Source organism: Miniopterus natalensis, chromosome 11, assembly GCF_054644295.1.
Source record: "Miniopterus natalensis isolate mMinNat1 chromosome 11, mMinNat1.hap1, whole genome shotgun sequence".
NCBI classification, from domain to species: Eukaryota; Metazoa; Chordata; class Mammalia; order Chiroptera; family Miniopteridae; genus Miniopterus; species Miniopterus natalensis.
The window spans coordinates 10,652,624-10,675,301 of record NC_142091.1 but is presented as its reverse complement, the minus strand read 5'-3'; the positions used below and the strand labels follow the sequence as shown (position 1 = coordinate 10,675,301).

Sequence of the window (22,678 nt, the reverse complement as noted above, 5' to 3'; positions counted from 1 at the left end):
GTTTCAAAGGTATGCTCTTTTTCAGAGGTGGCCCATTGGACGTGCCCCTTCTACTGGGCCAGTTAATATTTCTCTCAGTGTCTTCTCATCATGTTAATTTGCTGCTTTGCTTTTGTCATGGAGTTATAAACATATAGCTTCCTGTTCTATGGAGCACTCTCAACTTTTCCAGAGATATTCATTGGGAAAATATGAAATGTACCTTTTTATTTTGACAGAAACTTATTAAATGATCACTTGCAGAAATCCCAGGTGAATCCAGAATTGTAGAGTTGTTTAGGTAAACCTTGCACACAATGCAGGGAAATAACATTGTTTTTAACCTGTCTTATCTCCCCTTTATCCTGAAATATTTCCTGTGTCCAGTATTATGGGGGCAGGTAGTTTCCATTTCTGCATGTCATTCTGCATTAGTTTTCCAGTCATGTCATTAGAATGTGTGTCTAGTGTCTTTTGTGACACGAACCACACATTTATTTCCGTACCTTCCGTGTTGTCAAAAATGATTTTACAAAGATGTCAATTTTACTCTATCACTTCACTTACTAACCTCACCACAGGTAAGAACTGTGAAAAGGTAGTGTTTGTTTTTACTGAATTACCAATTAATAGGCAGTGTTTTAAAGAAGCAATGACAGGTGGAGAAGCAGGGTAATGAGATGCTGGGACAAATAGACAATCAAGCTCATAGAGGGCGAGTTACATACAGAGAAAAGGAGACAATGGCCAAGGGAAGGAGAGAAAGAATACTTTATATCAATAGAAAATTATGTACTTGTTATATAAGGTGTAGCTTTAAGAAACAAGGGGTCTCCCTTAAGGATTCTTCAGGGTAATGCACCTGTTTCAGTCTCACCCTTCATCGAGGGCTTTTTCTATGACTAGTCACCAGTCTCTCATTGAAAAATTTATACCTTTGAGGAGGAAACTTGGAGCCTGGTATTGATTCAAAGGTTGAGAACACAAGAGTTTTTAATAGATAAGACTCTCTATCTAGAAACCTCGTGTTCATCGAGTTTGCACAGATACCTCTTGAGCGCATGCAGGACTGACTTTCCCCACCACACGGGGTGGCTGTGGCATCACAGGAGGGGAGACCCGATTTCCTCCATGAGCTGTAATGCATCACATCCCTGTCAACACTGGAGAGAAACTGCCGGCATCCACTGTCCTAGAGTGAGCCAATCACTTACCCAAATTGAACCAATACCGAGAGTCTGACTGATATTTCACATATTACATAATTAAGCACATAGAGATCACTTATGCAGGACTAGTCCTCTATGCTACATATTTACCTATATTGAAACATTTAGCCTGGGAACAAAATACTGTAGGTGAACTTCCTTCAAATTGTAATGGCAGAGAAGAAAGCTGAGGGCCAAGGGCCAACACGACTCTCCCAGGTAAGATCTTGTGGCTTCTCTGTGGGATCTGAACCCAGGTCATGAGGCCTCAGCACCCAGAGTCTCGTGACTGTGCTCTGCTGCCTCTCTCTGTGGTCTCCTCGGAATAAAGTGTTTGTCCCACACTCAGTCTGACAGGTGCCCTAATTGCACACAAAACTCCGAGACATTTCGGAAGTCCAGCTTTGACTCACTCAGGTGGCATCTCTGGAAAACCATTAAGCAAAGGGGTCTAAAGAGTGAACTGAGAATTGTTCGTAATTTTCCTGGGGTCTTTTACCAGCAAGATGGCAATAGCTCTATGTGTTGTGAACGCACGTCTCACGATCTCTCCCGCTGGGTTTCCTACAGGAAGGTCCAAAGTCCACGACATTCAGTGTGTCCGGAAGGGCAAGGATCCCGTCAGGGGAAAGGTCAAGGTCCACCCCCTGGATGGGCCCATAAAAGGTACTGTGGAAATCCAATCATTAAGTTGGTTCCATTTTAATAATTGTAGCATATTCAACCTCTCATGTGTAGGGAGAAAAACCTATAGAAAGATATTTCATCTTGTATCTTTACTGCTCCTCCTCTCTGTCATCTTCCCACCCAGTGTGATGGCCCAGCCGTGGCTCATGCATATTCCCACCCAGCCACCTGCACGCACCACAGCCCCTTGTCCACGTCGAGCAAAGCTCCCTAAGGAATCCAGGACCAGCATCCGCCCATGTACTGACCGGGGGTCTGTGTTCCCCTAGGTGCAGCTGGGAGCGGCGTGGAGGGACCAGCAAAAAGGGGAAGAACTTCACCAGTGAGGCCCCTTTTCTTTATGTTGGATTGAAATGTTGTGTTCATAGTCTCTCACTTTCAGTCTATTTTCAGAGATAAGAATCTGGCCTATATTACATATCCAAATTTTTCAACTATAATCTTTCTGAAATTATTCATTGAAAACCTTCCTGATGCGAGGACACAAAACTCTTGGAATTATTTTTACCATAGCACACCACAGACTGGGTTTCAGCAAGGTGAACAAGCTGTGATCCTTGGGTTTCAAGAACCTCTAATGTTTTACTTTCCAGCAGTGTTTGAACCAGTTCCTTGGACTTGACAGAATACTGAATCATCGTATGTACAAATTAGTACTGTGTGCCAATTCCTTCAGCTCTTTAAAATAAAGGCGGTTTTAGTACTTAGAAGAAAAAAATTGGAAAAATACAACAACTTAAGGCTTTCTATATGATACAGGGAATTATGCATTAAAACAAACAGCATGAAATGAATTTTTAATTCATACTTTATGTATATTGCATGAAATAACCACTAATAAGCTGCTTCCAGTGGAATTATCTTTAAAAAGTTATATTTGCTCACATGGATAATCTGTTCTGATTTATTATAGTCAAAGGGTTGATTTTTTGTTATTATATGAACAGATAGTCATTAAGCATGGCAGGAGTTCATATAAGGCCAAGAAAATGGATTATGTTAGGGGAATCGAAGTAGTGGCCCTGGAAATACATTCAATATCTCAACTGTAATGGAAATTCTAATTTTAAAGATACCTATTTAAATTAATTTTTTTTCACAGGTCTTCTATCACCCTCATGGCTGTGAGGGGCACATGATACAGACAGATTTGGTTATTTTAAAGAAAAGATCCCACAAAGTGGAGAACTCCATGAAAAAAACAGCGTGCAGGGAAAAATGGGGATATTTTTCCCCATTACATTTGATGGTGAAACGTCAATGAAAAGGTAAGTAAAAACTAGAAAACTTTTTCCCAGCCAGAGTGAGAAATGCCAATGTCTCTTTCACTCGGGTGGCAAACGCATCCCTTTTACTCAGAGGACAAACAACCGTCTCAGTCTTAGTCCCGGGCAGCTGCACGTCCTGATCCTGTGGATCGTGTGCACACGTGTAGTGCACACGCAGGTGGTGTGTCCTTGTGAGGAAATGCTGCGTCTATGCAGGTCCGATGCTGAGGAACACAGGGTTTGGGTCAGTCCGCCAGGACCTCTTCTGGCTGTTATTTAATAACGGCAGGATCATGAGCTTACTCCTTGGCTGTGTATAAATGAGAAGGAAATGTGTCCCTGTTTCAGGGGGTTATTAGGAGGTTTAATCACATAGAATGAGTGAAGTGCACTGAAGGCGGCCTCGCACACTAAGTATTCCAAGTGTGCTAATTCCGACTGGGGTAATGCATGTGACAGAGATTACTGTGGACCCCGCGCATTTAATTTTTACTTGTTCTTGGGCAGTTGCCTCTTGTTATGATTCTCAGCAGCGGGACACGTGTGCAGAGTTTAATCTCTGTCCCGAGCCCATGTTACTTCATATTAGTAGAGAGGTCACAGGATTCAGACTCCGGTCTTCCTCCCTCAGAAGCCCGTTTCCATCTCTCTGCCCTACTGTTTTGCTTCAAGAGGACGCCTTGAGCTGGCAATATGGGGACACATTTCCACTTCTATCAACTTCTCAGACAAACAAAACGCAGTAACAATTTTTCAGAAGCTTAATGGAAGAGTCAAAATTACCACATCTCAGCTAGATTTATCCCACAACATTAAATAGCATATTTAGAAATCTGGGTACAGCAATCGTTCCTGTAATGTCAGCCTCGCAGGGAACATAGGAATGTCCTGGACCCGGGGCTCACGGGGAAATGGCCTGTGGGGCCTGGGGAGCAGCCCCGGAGCTCGCGCCCCTCTGGACAAACAGGCGGAGGGAACCCGCCCACGCTGAGCACGTGGAGCCCAAGGGGAGGCGTCTGTTTATGTCCTTAGTCAGCACGGCAGGCAGAGGGACAGCTGCCACTCACGGAATCCGTTTCTCACGGTTTCTAAACTGCGCTTTTCCTTTCTCCTTTGCCCTCTGTCAGGCCCAGAGCAGCCGGGTGTGCAGCGCAGCGGAGCCAGAGGCCGGGGGGACCCGGCGGGGCTGATCCTGTGCCCTGAGGCGCTGGGCAGGGGGCCAGGCCTGGTGGCAGGAGCACACATTCCCCACCCAGGCCACAGGTGCCCTCAGCATTGGGTAAGGGGGTGTCGCCCAGCCCGGGACCTTCTCCTGGGCTCGGTCAGCCTCAGCCACTGCTGCTGCTGCGGCCACCACCCTGTCCCCTGCCCCCTGCTGGACATGGTGCCCCCTGGGACTGTTGTGCCCATGAACTCCTCTCGTGGGCTCCTCGCTGCCACCGCTGCTCTCACTGCTGCTGCCTCCACACTGGACACGATGCCCCCGGCCACTCTTTGCACATGAACGCCGCCTCTGGGGACGTTGCTGCCACTGGTGCAGGCACAGGACTTGACCTGGATGGACAGAGAGGCCCCTGCTCAGGAAAGCTGGGGAGCCCACAGCCACTCCACCAGCTACCTGCCCGGCCGGGGGTTTGCATTTCTTAATATGTCAATTTGGGAATGTGATTTCTTTCCTAAAATTTTGTCCATTCCTACACATTTTAATGTACTGACATAAATTTGTTCCTTCGATTTTATTGCCTATTTATTTCTGCTGGTTTGTAGTTATGTATTCCTATAATTTATAATAAAATTTTGTTCTCGAGTGTGTGTTTTGTCTGTCTGTTTGCAATGTGACTTCGGTTACAGATGTTCTCCGCTTGCTTTTGTGTCTTTGGGGACTTAGTCTGCTCCTTGATGTTTTATGAACACTGGGAATCCTGTGTGCTGTTTGGGTTTTGCACAGCTCAGACCAAAGTTCTTTTGCTGGGCTGGGTTCGAGTGAAATGAAAATTCCAAGGCCACTGTGCCCGGACCCTCCTTTTGATAGTACCAGTTCCTTTACTTGAGGGGTTGTTTTGTTTCTGTTTTGAAATAGGATAAGATCTCTTATGTGCAAGGATTCATGTCATTACATTCTAGTCAGAGAAAAAACAATAAACATGCAAATGAAATCTTTGAACCCCCAAGTTTTCCTCCCAGAAAGGCCTAAGTTGCAGAAATGCCCTAGGGCATGGAGCTGCCCTGGAGGGGGCATGTCGTCCTTCTGTGTAAGGAAAAGAAAGATACTTTCATGATAAGGCCACCTGAGGCCAGGCAGTTACAAAATTTGCCAAGAAAATGCCTTGGGAAAAAGTAATGGCCTTTAAAATCTCATAAAGTCCTTAAGACACAATAATTACATGTTAACTAAATTGCACCGTTTTTTGATAAGCCTTTCCATTAATAATTACATTTTATATATATATATATATATATATATATATACATATACACACACACACACACACACACACATACATATATGTATGTAAAGGGTTTTCCAAAGTCTTTGGTAACTTACAACTTTGGAGTTTTGCTGGGTGAAATAATAAAAATTATTAAATATCTACGTATTTTAAAATAACAGGATACTGAAATATTAATTAATCTGACTTTGCCTGCTTTTGACCTTTTACTACAGAGAATCTAGGGGATGGATTTAAACCAGTTAATGACTATGTGTTGTATTTTATTTAAAATATATCTATGAAAATTGTGAATGCATTGCTAATCTGAGGAATACTAATTATTGACTTGTGACCTAAAAAAGTTAAGGTTTCTAAGAGGTAAGAATTCTAAGTAATTGGAAAGAAATTGTGTCGTGTTGGTAAAAGAAGGCATGAGGTATGGAGATTCATTTTGAAGGGGAAAAAGAAAGTGAGTTGTTGTAAAGCTGGTTATTTCTGAATGGGTAAGAAAGTTTGTGAAAGTTGTATAAAATATGTAGGTAAAAAAAATTGGTGAAAGTTTGAAGTTTATACAAAAAATTCCTCTGTCCTCTCTATAACATTAATAAATTCGGATTACGTATATGGTCTTTGGGTATTTAGTCTTCATGTGTGTGTTCTCTACATGTTTGTGTATTATATGTGGTGTGTTTTCTGCCTCTGGATGGCATTACTAAGTGATAATAATGTATTGCTCTAAAAAGATTCAGTGCTTCTATAAATTCAGTAGAATTCTGTTGTCTGGACAAAATATTTAATATTAAATCTGGATTAAGTTTGATGAATGTCTTGTAGAGTTATTACCATAAAATGATGTCTTTGTTTAACTGGATTTACAAAAAGTTCATCACATAATGTTTTGGGTAAGCATATTTGACAACCTTCCCAAAGCTTAAATTTTAGGAGACTTTTCAACCAAGAGATGACCTTGAGTCATTGCAATGAGCCCTGGATGCCTCAAGAATTTCTTCTTTCTTCTTATAAAATAAAGGTTCCTAAACTGAAGTAGGCCTACTTCATCTACTTGCAATTCCATGGGAAGCCTTGTCAAATGCAAGTTCATAACAACTATGCTCGGTTTGTATGCCTGTATTATATTTAAATGGATGGCCTGCTATAGAGGAAAGAGTTCATCACAGGAAAATGTCCTCCTGCTGTCTAAATGCTCCCGTGGTGCCCCACCCGCATCTAAGGTTAAATTTCAGTCTCTTAATGAGACCGTGGCTCGAGGCGACTCTGATGTCAGCAGCCTCCTCTCTCCCTGCTCCCCATGTCCTCACCCTCACCCCCACCCCGACAGTGAACGCAGCTGGCAGATCTCCCTGCCCTGTGCTTACCATCCGGCCCCTTTTCCAGGTCCGAATCCCACTTGTCCATTGGGATCCTGCGGGAAACCTCACTGGGCCTCGTAGGCAGACATTGTCCCTGTCCTCGCGCACTGTCCACTCATCACTTCCATCTGCTACAAGGAGCTGGACCTGAACCTGAGCTCACGGTCTGAAAGGCGCCTTCCCACTGAAGCCAGAATGTGAGGGAGAAATTCACCTGACGCTGGACCAGATTCTCTTGCTCACAACTCTGGTCTCCACTGCCTGCTGAGGACCCTGCCTCCCCGGGCGGCCCTGCACCCCTAGGGAGCAGCTGTGCAGCCCTAGAGGGGAGGGGTTCTGTGAAGCAGGGAGGGAACTCTGGGGAGCAGGGTCCTGGCTCAGTGGCCCACACACAGGTGACAGCTTTGTCATCAGTGCCTGTGAGTTTTCCTTCCCTCTTCCCTGAGGACACCAAGGGGAAGGGGAGGTAAGATCAAAAGTGCCCCCACCATTCAGATCGCCTGGGGTGACACCTGAAGTGGCAGCCATCACAGGCTCCGGAGTGGGGGGGCATACTTCACATATGACTTTCCACTTCCACCTCCAGGCTATTGACCAACAGAAATAAAGTTACGTTTCCCAATATCCTGTATGAGAATCTTTTAGCTATTTTAACCGCCATTACTGGATGAAAGACTCTTGAAGCTGTCCAGCTTGTCTGAGTGAATTTGTAATTAGTTTTCAGTTGTTCTGGGAGGAACATTGAGTTACTGCTCAGGGTTAATATTCCATCAGTTGAGTGAAATGTGAGTCTGACAGCCACACGGGTTCTTTTGCCTTCCCCGGTTACAGCTGTCATATGTGGTGCCTTCACAGGCCTGGAAGGTCACCCTCTGAGCCTGTGGAATATATACATGTGTTCCCTTGAGTCATGCACTTATTACCTAACGTGAGAGGAGAAAGGAGCCCATCATAGGTCCAGATCCTCACCACTTCTGTTGCTCTTCCTTTGTTCCTGCAGCTCCCAGCTTCCCTCTTAGGTCATAAAGTGGGGCGTTGCCTTAGCTTGAGTTTCCCTGAAAGCAGAGTGTGAGACAAGGGCTTGCATGAGCGTGGCCTCTTTTGGCAAATGATACCAAGAGACAATTGTGGGTGACAGAGGAGGAGGCAGCCCCACCCCAAAGAATAGTATTAAGTTGATCCCTACTGTGTGCAGCTGGAGTTTGACCCCTGGGGACCCTCTGAGGAGCAGCGCACAGTGTGCTCACTGGAGAAGCGCAAGAGGGCAGCACCCATTCCCGACTCCCTGTCTCTCCCTGGGTCAAGGGGTGCTTCTTGGGGTGGGTGTGAACTCCCGTGAGCGTCCCTGATGCCCAAGCACATAATGGCTGAATGGGGCCCACAGGTGTCTTTATGGGTAGCAGCGTATATCCTGGTGGAGAGTAGGGTGATTTCCCTGCCCTGGGGAGAGAGATTACCCAGGAAAATCTAGAGCAATGCTCTCAAACTTTCCCATCTCAGTGTGCACACCTTCTGCCATGCTGACCTTGCAGTTCCTTCCCCCAAGAGGTGGAGCCTTTTTGTCCATCAGTTGAAGCAGGCCTGTGACTTGCCTTAACCAAGGGGACATTACAAACATGATGCAAACAAAGGCTATAAAATCTGTGCCTATTAGACATAGAGAGCAAACTGGTGGTTGCCAGAGGGGAGGGGAGTTTGGGTCCCAGGGAAACAAGTGAAGGGATTAAGAAATACAATTTGTTAGTAGCAAAATAGGCCCAGGATGTAAGGTGAGCTTAGGGAGTACAGTCAATAATACTGCACATACTGCGTGGGGTGCCAGGTGGGTATTGGAAACAGTCAGGGAACACTATGTAAAGTACAGGGTTGTCTAAGCACTAATTGTACACCTGAAAGAACTACGAAATACTACTGAAAGTACAAAATAAAATAAGAACATTTTTGTTAGAAGTTGAGCCTCAAGATATGCGCGGACTGTTGCAATCCTATGATAAACTTCAATGAACAAGAAGTCGCTTCTGTGGATGAGAAAAGAAAGTGGCTTCTTGAAATGTAAACTTCTTCTGGGGAAGATGCTGTGGAGACTGTGGAAATGAGCACAAAGTATTTACAATGTTCCCTAAAGTTAGTTGATGGAGCAGGGGCAGCCTTTGAAAGGATTGGCTGCACTTTTAAGAGGTTTACTGTGGGGAAAATGCTAAAAACAGCATCATATGCTACTGGGAAATCACTCTTGAAACAAAGAGTCAACTGCTGTTGTCTGATTTTAAGAAATTGCCACAGCCACCCCGACCTGCACAACTCCCAGTCTGGTCAGTCAGCAGCCAAAGGCACGGAGCCCAGACCTCCCGCCCAGAAAAGATTCCACCTCACTGAATGCCTGGATCATTTTTAGCAATCAAGTGTTTTTAAATTAAGGTATCCACATTGTATTTTTAGACATAAGGCAGTTGCACACTTACTAGATGACAGTAGAGTGTACACATCACTTTTATATGCACTGGAAACCACACAATCCCTGAACCCGCTTGGTGACACTGGCTTTGCTGCGGCCGGTGGTCTGACCCGAATCGGCAGGCCCTCCGAGGTAGGCCGAGCTGTGGGGAAGTCGTGAACACACTGCCCTCTGACAGACAGCGTGCTCGGGCTCTGCTTGTATATTGACCTTCACCAGTGGGTTGTACAGTTTCATACGTTGTGTGGTCACTGATTCGTGTCCTTTCATTTCAGGTTGAAGAACTCCTTTTGTTCTGGCCACAATGGCCAGAAGAATATACCTAAGGAACTAACAGTAAAGGCAGAGCAAGATTCCTACTGTACAGGAGAAGGCCCAACAAGCCAGCCCAGTAATCACCACCCGCCCTGAGTTCCCATAGAACGAACAAACCAGTCACACTCTGGCCAAGCGTAACCCCATTACTCATTGTAAGACACTGTGTTTAAATCGTTCCTTTTGTGTTGCTAAAGGTCCCCTCTTGTTTCCTGTACCAAAAGTTGACAGCCTGACAAATTATTGGAAACCCCTTTACTCCAGTGCCTTTGTGGTTACTGAGCATAAAGTAAGAGAAGAACCGAGGGTCAGGGCTGTAGTTGGGCTCTTACATGGGTCAGACGCTGCAACTCTAGCTGCTGCTCAGCTATTATAATAAAGGCTCCAAAATTCAAACACAAACTCTGGTGGGTCTGTTGGGAGTCACCCCAGAACACTTTCAGCAATTCTTGCAAGGCAGGTCTAGTCGTGATGAACTCCCTCAGCTTTTGTTTGCCTAGGAAAATATTAAGTTCTTTTTCTTATTTGAAAGGTCACTTTCAGGACAGAGTACTTTGGGCTGGCAAATTCTTTCTCTCAACACTTTGAATCTGTCATTTCACCCATTCTTGGTTCATAGGTTCTCTGTTGAGAAATCTGATAGCACAATCGAGGTTCCTTTGCAGGTCACAATTTTTTTTCCCTTGGCTGCTTTTAGAATTCTTTATTTATCCTTGATTTTGGACAATTTCACTATAATATGTCTTGAAGAAGGTCTTTTTGCATTGAGATAATAGGCGATCTATTAGCTTTGTGAACTTGGATATCATTGAAGTTACCCTTGTATAAAATCAAATTAGAGTATTATAACTTTAGGCTGTTAAAGGTAATCCCATGGTAACCACAAAGAAAATAGCTATGAAATATATACAAAAGTCACTGAGAAAGGAATTTAAACACTTCACTGCAAAAGATTAGCTAACCATTAGGGAAAACAAGAATGTAGAAATGAGGAACAAAAAAGCTATGGGGCATGTGGAAAACAAACAGTACAGTGCAGGAGGAAGCCCCTCTCAATCAGCAATTACTTTCCATGTAAACGGATTAAACTCTCCAGTGAAAAGACAGAGATTAGCAGAATGAATGAAAACACAATCCAACTATAGGCACGCAGCCTACAAGAACCTCCCAGAAATCCAAAGACACAACAAGTTGAAAGTGAAAGGATGAAAAAATATATTCCACATAAATACTAAGCAAAAAAAAAGCAGGAGTGGCCGTACTAATATCAGACAAAATAGATTCCAAATAAAAAATGGATCGGACTTAAATGCATAAGCTAAACTATAAGAGTCTCTGAAAGAAAAGGGACATGAATCTTTAATCTTGAATTGGCCTGTGAACTCTTAAATATGACACCAGAAGGACAAGCAACAACAGGAGAAATGAATACGACTTTATCAAAATTAAAATCTTTTGTTCTTCAAAGAACACCATGGAGAATGGCATAATACAGCCTATGGAATGGAAGAAAATATTCACAAATGATACCTCCGCCAAATCCAATTATCTGCAATATATAAAGGATACCGACACCTGAACAATACAATGTCAAATAAGCAAGTTTTAAAATAGAAATAGGATTTGTCCATTGTTCAAAGAAGAGACACAAACTGTCAAGAAGGACATGAAGACTCCTTCAAAATTGTCAGTCCTCAGAAAAATGCGAATGAAAACCCCAGTGAGATGCCACCTCACGCCCGCTGGGATGCAGATATCTTTCCAAAGCGACCGAGGTTGGCAGTGATGCAGAGAAGCTGGAACCTGCACACAGGGCTGGTGCAAATGCAAGAGAGGAAATGGTTCGGCAGCACTTCATAAAGTTAAACAGAATCACCATATGGCCCAGAAATTCCGCTCCTAGGTACATGCCCAGGAGCAATTAAAGACGCCGAAGCTCACACAAAAGCCTGCACATCCGTGTCACAGCAGCACTATCACAGTAGCCACCAAGTGGACACAACCAGCTGCCCACCAATCGGTCAACAGAAAAGCAAAGCGCCCCAGCCAGGCAGAGACGGCTGTAGGATGCGGGCTGCGGACCTGCCCAAGCCCCCACCCAGGCCTCACGCCTCTTCGCCTTTTCACGCCCAGCCCTACCCCACAAGGCGGCGAATAAAAAGTCTGAAGTAAATGAGCTGGAACAGGCAGCACTGCAAGTTCTCGTGCTTGACAGATACCTCACCCCAAATGCCTCTTCCCAGGCCCCCAGGAGGAGCTCATACCCGCTGGGGGCTGCAGGGCTGCCCACCGTTCGGGGGCGGTTGGAGCTGCCTCTTGTGGGCATGGTAAGGAAAACATCAGGGGAATAATTACCTTGAGGGTGGCACAAAATGCCCCACACCCAGGTGGCTGCCACATCTTCCCTCCCGGGCAGGCTCTACCCTCAAGTCAGACCGGAATTTTAACTAAAAAGAATGACAGATGTGGGGGCTGTTTGGTAGCTGATGCGAACCATCCAACGAAAAACGACATTTCAAGACAATTGGGAAAATTTGGACATGGACTGAGCTTAGATACAGTTAAAGATTGATCTTTGTCTTTATCGAAAATGACAAAGACACAGTGGTTTTGTCAAAGATAAAATTTCTTCATTAAAGAGGTCCACAGTAAAATGTCCTGATCTCTGGGGTTTGTTTAAAATGTGCCAGCAAGAAAAAGGGTAGAGGGGATGAATGAAAACAAGCTGTTGATAATTTTTTAATTATCAATTAGTGGTTGAGAGACACACGGAAGTTCGTTCATTTTACTGTTTTATTTTTATGTTTGTTTGAAAGTTTCCATTAAGAATTTTTTAAATAGTGGTAGAGCATCGACTCAGGAACCAAGAGGTCACCGGATCCCAGTCAGGGCACAAGCCCGGGTTGCGGGCTTGATCTCTAGTAAGGGGCCTGCGGGAGGCAGCCGATCAATGACTCTAATCATTGCTGTTCTATCTCTCTATCTCTCTTCCTTCCTCTCTCTCTAAAATCAATAAAAACATATTGTTAATAAGAAAATTTTTAAATAAAGAGAATGGGAAGAAGTTGAAAAAATCACAGGTTTCCTGTCCTGCTAAGAAAAGAAGTTGTTTGAGGGGGGCAGGGAAGTCTAAGGGAGAGAAGGTGAAAAATCTCTGCGTTTCTCCTACAGGAAATAACAACAGCAAAGTGGCAGGGACAGAACACAAGAACTAGCTGAGCAAACACTGAGCTAACATTCACTCTCTCCCCGGGGTGGGTGCGATAAACAAGAAAGGACACCAACTCACCCAGCGCCCACGCAGTGACAAGCACTGTCACCAGCATCTCATGAGTCCTCGTAATAATACTGTTCAGCCAGCTAAATATTATTTTTAATAGTCCCTGTGCTGATCGTTCATCAATTGCCAAGTCTCATCGCCACCCCTGCCCAGGCCCCCTCTCTCTCTCTTCTGCCCTGCCCTGCGCCCCAGCAAGCCGAGCCCTGCACTGGGTCACCCACGCCTTTGCCAGCTGGTTTCCCACACAAGTGGGATAATGGGGAGCTCCCGAGGGTCATCGATGGCAGCAGGGAGGAAAGTAATGGTCTTCCTCAGGTGCGACTCTGGCGTCTCATCTCCAGGGCAGTTGTGCCCTCTGGGTGAGCTCCGGGAACCGGCCCCTCCCCAGCTCTCCCTGGGAGCCCCTAACTCTTCCTTCTCAGGTCCCCTCAGTCTAGGGGGGAAACGCTCCCCCCTGTGGCTCCCCCCTGGGTGGCTCCCCACTCCTTGTGTGCTTCTTTAACCCTCTCTGTGTATCTGCAAACAGTGCTTTCATTAGAAGTCTCTTCCACTGAACCATCTGGAATAAGTTGTTTCCTATAGAGACCCTTAGTGATAAATCCCAGAGGCTATGCGTAGACACTGACGGGTTAAAGAGGGGCCTCAGGGGATCAGAGTTGTGCTTTAGGAAGCTCATCATGGCGCAGTGTGCAGAAGAAACTGAAGGAGCACCAGGCGGGGGTAGAATATGACCCCTTAGGAGGTTATGTCAGTAACAAAGGCAAGAGATTATGGAGACAGATTATAAGACATTGCTTTTTAAAAAGCCTTTCCTCCTCGCTCTACTCAGGGGGAACCCTGACTCCCACAACACCCCGCAGTGCCAAGGGGCACAATTAGAAACTTGTATTGGGGAGGGACTGTCTGTGCCACCAAACCAAGCTCACAAACATATCTTCTCTTTTTCCAATAAATTTTATTAATTTCTCATTTAATTGTTCATTTCTGCCGAAGAGAAAGATATATTCTACTGGAACCCTGGGATTTCTCAGGCAGCTCCCGTTTAAAGGGCAGCTCTGCAGTTGCCCCGACCCTGTGCCTCCGTCCTGACCTCCAGGGCCACCGCAGGGCAGCCTGCTGTGCACAGGGCTTCCCCCCACTGCGGGCGGCCCCCCTCGGGGTGCCTGCTGGTCATGGGTCCGTGGCCCAGTGGCAGCAGGTATCCTTGCCTGGACCCCGCAGATCAGGCAGGTGGAACATAAGAACATTTAAAAAGTAAATTCAAAGACCACTTTCTCTCTCAAAGACATAATGAAACCAACACAAGGCCTCTTCTCGCCTCAGCCTGCAGCACACACAAGCACATCACTGCATATTCGGCACACTCCTTGTCGCTCGATTTCTCCAAACCGTCTGAAATTTCTCAAAGGGGAAGTCCGGCTCTAAGGCTACGCCTGGCCTTTCTCAGGGAAATCTGGACCCTGAGAAACGCATGCACGGGTCCGAGGGAATGAGCATAGCAGATGCGCGGATCGCCCCCACACCCACCCTCCGCGGGCTCTGCACACTCGAGTCACATCACACACATAGACTTTAACTCACATAGACTTTATCTCAAACTGTCAAGATAGCTAAAGGCCTCAAGGTACCAAAACGCCATCCCAACAACATTTTGTTCCTCGGGCACTGAGTAAAGCAACACAACATCATCAATACTGAGCTACTGTCAAACCGGCCAAACTGAAGAGATGATTGTTGGTTCTCGAGGAGGCTCAACACCCTTAGAAGACACGCTTCTGATAACTAACTCGAGTCTCTCTTGCTACAGTATTGAGAGCTGAAAACTCCAGCTCTAGGAACCTGAAAGACTGACCATGGTACAGGACTCACTTAGAAAAGAAACCACACACAAAATTACTAAAAATTAAATGGTTTCCAGATGACAGTAAACAAGGGACAATTATTTACCTGTCAGGCAAACGAAGTTTTCACCCCTTGCTAAGGAAGAGAAGTCTAGAATTCTCAGACCAACTCTACATAGACCTCAAGGAGACCAGGTAAAGCAGCTGTGCTTCTGGAAGAACAGTAAGAGCTTCCGAGCACAATCATGTAGTGCACTTTTTTAAAAAGATCTTAGCTGATCTGGAAATAGCCCAAGTGTCCATCAGTAGCTGAGTGGATAAAAAAGCTGTGGGAAATTCACACCATGGAATATTATGTAGCTGTAAAGAAGAAGAATCTCGTACCCTTTGGGACAGTATGGATGGACCTGGAGAATATTATGCTAAGTGAAATAAGCCAGGCAGGGAAAGACAAATATCACATGATTTCATTATACATGGGATCTAAAGAACTTAATAAACTGATGAACAGAATAGATTCAATGACATGGAAGCATAGATGAGACTGACGAATGTCAGAGGAATGGAAGGGGTGGGGGAATGGGGGGGGGGAGAGAGTAACCAAAGAATTTATGTGCATATGTGTCCAACCCAAGCACAGGGACAATGGTGGAAGAGCAACTGGGGAGGGGGAAGGAACGGGGTGGAACGGGTCATTGGGGAGAAAAAGGGACATCTGTAATATTTTTAACAATAATGAAATTTAAAAAATAAAATAAATAAATAAAATAAAATAATAAATAAAAAGAGCTTAGCTTTTGTAACCTCACTGATAGACCTAGAGAACATTATGCTCAGTTCAATATGTCAGATGAAGAAAGACAAATACCATATGATTTCACTTACATGTGGAATCTAATCAACAAAATGAACAAACAAAATGGAAACAGACTCTTAGATACACAGAACAGACTGTCAGGTGTCAGAAGGAAGGGGGATTGTGAGCCGGTTGAAAAAGGTGAAGGGATTAAACAGGACGAATTGGTAGCCACAGAACAGCCACAGAGCTATAGATCACAGCACAGGGAATGTAGTCAGTGATGCAAAGATGAATATGTGCAGGGCCAGGGGGTACTTGAATTAGGGGGGGGTGGGGGGCACTCTGTCAAGTACATGATTTTTAACCACTTTGCTGTGCAGCTGAAACTACTACAGAATAATATTGAATGTAAATTTTAAATGAAAAATTATATATATATATAAAGTCACCAAAGGGTTCACAAATTAGTCGCATTTCAAGATGGAAGATTGTGAATAACTTAATTCTAAACACAATGCCGTAATTGTGAGTTCTCCTGCTTAGCATAAAGGGAGTGACACTTTTATTAATAAATAGAATTTGTCCTTTATAATCAAGTCTTTTAAAAGCTGAAGAAAAATACTACAGTGAATTTCTTACAATAGCATTTCCTTTGATAGTCCCAAGGAGTTACCTAGAACTCCTATGAAATAGGCTATCTGTACAGAATAAAGATTTCCACAATAAACTTTTGACAGAGGTGTATTTTGTGGATACTGCATGCTAAAAGGTGCTTTTTGAAACCTACACAACAGATGCGCCCGCACGCATGTGCTCACGCTCCCCACCCCCACAAAGAAACATCTTCGCTGAGGTCAGAAGCCGCCCAGACACTGGAGTCCCCCTAACGCCCGGGTGACTGTCCCCTGTTGCAGCTGAAATTCTCCTGAGAGTGGGCACTGCCATCCTGACGTGGACTTAAGAATCCTGAAGGAGCCAAGCACATTCCTGGGAGCCTTGTGCGTGTGACCGTCATGCTCTGACCCCCCAGGGAGACGCTTCACTTGTGCTCGGGGCAGCTTCCCACCCTCTGCTGCCGCCCGGCCCCCAGGGGCCTCGGCAGGCTGATGAGAGCAGCTCGGTCTCTGCTGCTGCTGCGACGGAACCAAACAAGACACCAGGGTCCCCAGGTCCACCCTGAGCTGCAGCCTAAAACCTAATGGCCTCAGCTGTCCTGCGTATTTACCCAGCAGCGCTGTGGAAGAATTCACCCGGCAGAATCCTGTGCACACGGAGGGCTGGTGGCCGGGGGCGAGGACACGGCCAAGGCAGCCCTGGGCCCGGCCTCTGCTCCCTGCTGCCGTCTCTCCCGCAGGCTCGTGGGTGCGCTGACTGCATCCAGCACACGCCGAATTAGAGCAGCAGCTGCCACCCGGACTCAGCCCCTCTGCAGGCGAGGACCGTGTCCCTTCGTGAAGGGCTAAGGGTTCGTCTTGAACGTGAGCGTGGCCTGGCGGATGCTGGCTCTAAGTCAAACCTGTCAGCCCAGCTCCAGGCAGAGCAGGGTCGGACAGCCTCAGTGCTGAGGAGCCAAGGAAGGTGCCAATGCCACCAAGGCAGGGGACCAGCCATCTTGACCTCGGTGACATTTCAGCTCTGGGTTCACTTCATAACTGTGTGCTTTAACTTCCCTTTCTAATTGCAGTATAAGAGACACTCTTGCAATCACTGAAATGGGGAGATTGACTGCTTCATAACTCAAATACTATTTTCTTGATGAGATTATAAAATAAGCCCGGGCCGGTGTGGCTCAGTGGGCTGAGCACAGTCCCGGGCACTGAAAGGTGGGCAGTTTGATTCCCAGTCAGGGAACACACCAAGGTGGTGGGTTCAGTCCCCAGTTGGGGGGCGTGCGGGAGGCAACCAACGGATGTTTCTCTCTCACATCGATGCTTTTCTCTCTCTTTTACTCTTCCTCCTTCTCTCTCTGAAAAATGAATAAAAACATTTTTCTTGAAAGAATATAAACCACAATCAGAGAGCAAAACACCTTAAAAAAAGCAACATAAATTTATTAGCCAAACAGTAAAACGATGCACCTGTAGAAAAGCTTGTAAGTGCATTTTCAGTTTAAACTCATGGATATTACTCTGTACAGAGAGCAATATCTTCAGAAACCTCCTTGCCTTCCTGCAGTTCTTTAAAACACCTGAAAAAGGTAAGGCGCAGAGAGACCCCCCTTCAAATGCATTTGACCTCTGTGCTTGGGGCTCCCGCAGAACACCTGATGCTCTCAAAGGGCCAGGAATTTCGTTACAGAGTCATGGTCAAACCTGACACTCAGAGAGGCTCTGGATGGAAAGGGGAACTTGCAGTGTCCATCACATGCCCCACACTGTCCCTCGGCAGGTTCTGGTCCCTGGCCTTCCCCAGAGGCAGTTAAGTCACGTGCAGCATCGGTTGCAAAATTATCCTGAAGTTTTCATGGATGAAGCTTGTTTTTATACATATTTCATCAAGGGATTCCACTGTTTGGCTGGCTGACTGGCTGTGGACCCATTTGTTCTCTTCTTGACACTGCTTTCTGCCATTTCCCCTCACACTTTGATTCTTTGCTTTTAAAATATCAGACATTTCAGAAAAAGTATTACGTGATTTTGCTGCAGTGTTTGGCTGTGCTTTACCCACCGGGCACCAGAAGAACCTTTGGGAAATAACTGCCGACTGTGCTGGGATTTGCTTTGACTCCATTTTTCCAGTGTAAAGGTTTAGGTGGTGAGCTGGGGAAAACCCACTGTCAGTCTGAGGCATCTCCAAAGCTTGGAGAAAGCCAGTGCCATACAGGTCCGATAATAGGATCGGCCATCAAAAAGTTGTGAGGAGCCAAACCAAGTTCGGATTTGGGGGTCATTTCATTTCCGTGACAGGGCAATTTCCATGACAGGAGAACCGCACAATGTTCTGAATCTCTCTTCTGGTTTTCAGGTCACATGTTGTGTCTTCGGAATTCCTGGAATGATGTTCAGACAAGCAAGCTGGTCATGGATTTGCAGTGCAATGTAATCGCTACAACTACAATATTTGCTATCAAAGCCGGTTTCTTAAAAGACCACTCTAGCAGTCCCACCAGGAGGAGCTTCTTTATTTACTTTTCCTCTAGAAATGCTCAGCTGGATTTCGCTAGGTATCCTTGAACCAACAGTACATGTTCAAGTGTCTCGTCAAGAATAATCGCACCATATGTTGATATCCCATTTCATATTCCATCCAGTCATCCAAAACGTCTTTGACATCCTCTCCGTGAGGCAGCAAAAGTGAACAGTGACTCAAGACAACTCTAGCAAAGTCTCTGATCCCACACCGAGGGAACCCTGGTGCGTCCTGCATGTAGGAATCCAAGTAAAACCAATGGGCAGGTTCAATCTGAAAACACAATGAAATAGCATTGTGTGCTGGGGCTGTGCAAAATAAATCGGCTTCAGAGATTGTGCAGGATGCTGTCGAGGATCATGGGTATGGCACAGAGCCCCTGGCTCACCAGGGAGCAGGTTCCTTCAAGCACACCAACTTTGTGTTAGCTCTTCCCCTTCTGCCGAAATTGCTTCCTCTGCTCCGGAGCGTGAAGCGTCTCCTTGAGAATTTCCTGAGGGATGGAAGGAAGGGAACAAGCCTTAATGACCAGAGCCACCCATGTGAGGGATCCCAGGGCAGAATCAGACATAACAGGGCCCCTGCAGCAGGGTAGGCCCAGCCATCCTGACTCCCAGGCCAGCTCCCTGCCCAGGCCACTCAGGCTTGCTCAACGTGATTCCACAGTGCGGACGGGGTGCAGGGATCAGGAGCCAGGGAGGGGCTAAGAGGGTGGAAGTGGAGAGCTCGGGGAGATACTATAACCATCGATGATCCCTGGAGCTCAAGCGCCTGGATGAGACCAGGTCCTTCATGGTGAGAGTCATAAAATGAGGGGCTGGGGATGAGTTTCAAAGAGGAACTTACGGGTAGGAAAGAGAGAACATGACAGAGAGGAAAGGAAATAAATTCCAAACGCTTTCTTGCTCATTCTGTCTGGGTCTTCATCATCCTTACATAGTGTTCAAGTGGACAATGGCAGCGACAATGTTGGGGTGGCCATGGGAAAGGAGAAGGGAGAGATGGATGGATGGATGGATGGATGGATGGATGGATGGATGGATGGATGGATGGATGGATGGACTGATGGGTATGTGAATAGATGGGTGGGGGCACAGGTGGTCAAGTGGGCAGGTGGCTAGATAGATGAATGACTGGACAGACAGATAGAGGGATGGAGACCTTGAGTGGATTAGAATATGGTTGAATGGGGGGAGGAGTAGATGGGCCAATGTGTGCAAGGGCAGTTCAGTGGTGGTTGGATAAGAGGAAAGATGAGTTGTTCCGATATTGATTTTGTATGGTGATAGATGTATTGCCTTGATCCCATTGTAAGGTGTACAAATAACAAGTCACAATGTTGTACACTTGAAATTAATATAATACTGAATACCAACTATACATTAATGAACAAAATTTTTAAAGGATAGTTAAGTTGAAATATAAGTGAATAAGTGGATAGATGGATGAGTGGATGGGCAGGCAGGGAGACAGGCGGGTGGATGAGTGAGGGAGTCCTTGGATAAAAGGGTAGCCCAGAGCCCGCTGAGCAACACACTGACTTTCCTTCTTGCTGTCTCCAGCTGCCACCACCGCCGTGGGCCTGCTTGTTTTCCCTGTCAGCCTGGCCTCCCCATTCCCCAAGGAAGCCTGTGGAGCCTCCTCTGTGTACCGCAGTGGACAGTGCCAGCTGGGCTGGGGCTGAGTGACTGTCATCCTCATTTCAGTCCTGGCCAGCCTCCTGCCCATGACCAGGTGGCCACACAGGACCCAAATACAGGACAGGGCCATGCTATTCTCCAGCGACACTGAGAAAATCATCCTTATGCCAGAAATGAGCAAATAAAATTTTCCCAGGAGGAGCAAAAAGAGCTCATACCACAGCTATATGAAATCACCACATACCCGGGTTCAAATCCCAACTCTGCTGCTCCTTTGCTGTGTGACCTTAGGCAAGACACTTCACCTCTCTGAAAGTCAGAGTATTCTTCTGTGAAATGGGGGGAGAAGGTGAAATATTTCCTACCTCATCCAGCTGTTAGGTTGAGAAGCCAGGGACACTAAGGTCACAACCAGAAAATAATTGCCATCTGGGGAGCCCTCTTGTGCATGGGCCTTGGGGTACATGATACACAGTTTGCAAAATGGGCTCAATGATTTTCCTGCCACTCTGAAGCTAGGCTAGGCCATGTTGCCTGCGTTGGCCCATGGGGTGTTAGCAAAATCCCCACGGCACAGACTTAAAGAGAGCTTGTGTGTCTCTGTGGTGTGTGTTCCCTATGATAACATGCCCAAGTTGGCCTGCTGGAGGATGACCTGTGCAGCACAGACAAGTCACCCAGGCAGCTGCGAGACCCGAGAAGGTCAACAAAACTTTCAGTTGACCTTCAGAGCAGAACTGTCCTGCTGACCCACAGACTCACAAGTAAGGAAATGTGTGATGTTGGAAGTCACTGACCTTCGGGGGTTGCCTGCTATGCAGTAGTAGGGTGGCCCTTGATGGCTGATACATCAGTAGTGAAGAGAACTCCCTCCTGCTTTGGGCCGATGAACTGGGGAGTCTGTGAGAACAGAAGGGTCTGTCTTGGTCACTGAAGTATTCCTGACCATCCAGGACATTCCTGATGGTACCTGGCACATAACAGGCACTCAATAGCATTTGGTGAATAAATGAAAGTCTAGCACAGTACTAGGGGCTCTGGACACACTATCTGTTTAAGCTGCACACAAACCTCCCCTCTAAACCATTATTCCCATTTGATAGATTAGGAAAGTGAGGCCCACAACTATGGGTGCTTGCCTGCGGCCCCAGAGCTGGGAAGTGGTGGGGCCGGAGTTCAAACTCAGGTCAGACTCCAGTCACCGTCCACCCAATAGCTAGGGTGACCCTCTGTCCCGAGGGCCCAGACACCCATCCCTCACCATGCCTGCCGCACCCTGAGGGAGTGGATCCTGGCCTTCACGCCCTCCCCGCTCCCTGAGATAAGCTGCCCGTCACCTTGATGCTGACGGTGGAGGCCCGGGCATCATTTGGTGCAGTGACCGCCAGGCTGGCCCCTGGTGAGCACTTAGCCAGGGCAGCTGTGCGGGGCTCCCGCAGGCTCTGCCGCACGACTGCCCCACAGCCCAGCCACTCTGCCGGGGTCTGTGGGCAGCGGCCTGAGCCTGCTCATCCGCCTGCCAGGGCACATGGTGCACGGTCACCGGAAACGCCGGGACCCTGGAGAGAGCCAATCCCACAGGAAAAGGGTGGCTCTGACCTGGGACCCTGTGCCCTGGAAACACCCATTGAACATCCATGGAGTAACATCCAACATACATAAACCGAGCACCTACTATGCGCCAGGCAGGGGCTAGGCTCTGGGAACAAACAAAAGTGAGCAAGGCTACTTCTTTCTTCCAACCCATCCTTCCTTTCCCCCTCCCTCCCTTCCTTCCCTCCCTCCTGCACATATTAAATATTTGTTGAGCCCCTCCCCTGAGCCAGGCAGTACACTGAGACCTGGGCACACTGAAGAGAGGAGACTGCTTCTTCCACCTTTATTACCCTCCTGCTCCCCGGCCTCATTTAATTTGAGGAGCACCTTCCACGTGCTAGGCACCCAGCTCGGCTTCTGGGCAGGCGGGCCACTCATGCCTCCAGCCACTGGCCGCTGGAAGTACCGAGGGCCTCCCACACGCCCAGCACGGGGCTGGGTGCTGAGGTCACAAACCTGAGCAAAGCTGCCCACGTCCTTCCCTTACAGCAGTGGCCTCAGAGCAGAGTGCAGATTTCACCCCCTTCCCTCGTGGGGTTTCAGCAGAGAGCAGGGCCTTCGAGTTGTTTCTGTGCTGCACAGCCCAGGTGACCCAGGTTCTGGGTCGGCCAGACCTCTGGGCACAGACGGAGCAGAAAGCTGATGGAAGGACGTGGAGGGGAAGGACGGGAGGTCAGGG

General features: G+C 46.8%; 1 protein-coding gene and 1 pseudogene across 1 annotated transcript; one reads left to right on the top strand and one right to left on the bottom strand.

Annotated features, from left to right (window-relative positions):
- Positions 1–17,906: 17,906 nt before the first annotated feature.
- LOC148091925 (m7GpppN-mRNA hydrolase-like) lies at positions 17,907–19,124 on the bottom strand (annotated as a pseudogene).
- Positions 19,123–20,588, top strand: LOC148091924 (LHFPL tetraspan subfamily member 7 protein-like). Its single transcript, XM_087822142.1, is given in 2 exon segments — positions 19,123–19,126; positions 20,326–20,588. Coding segments are annotated over 2 exon segments (267 nt in total).
- The last annotated feature ends 2,090 nt before the right edge of the window (positions 20,589–22,678 follow it).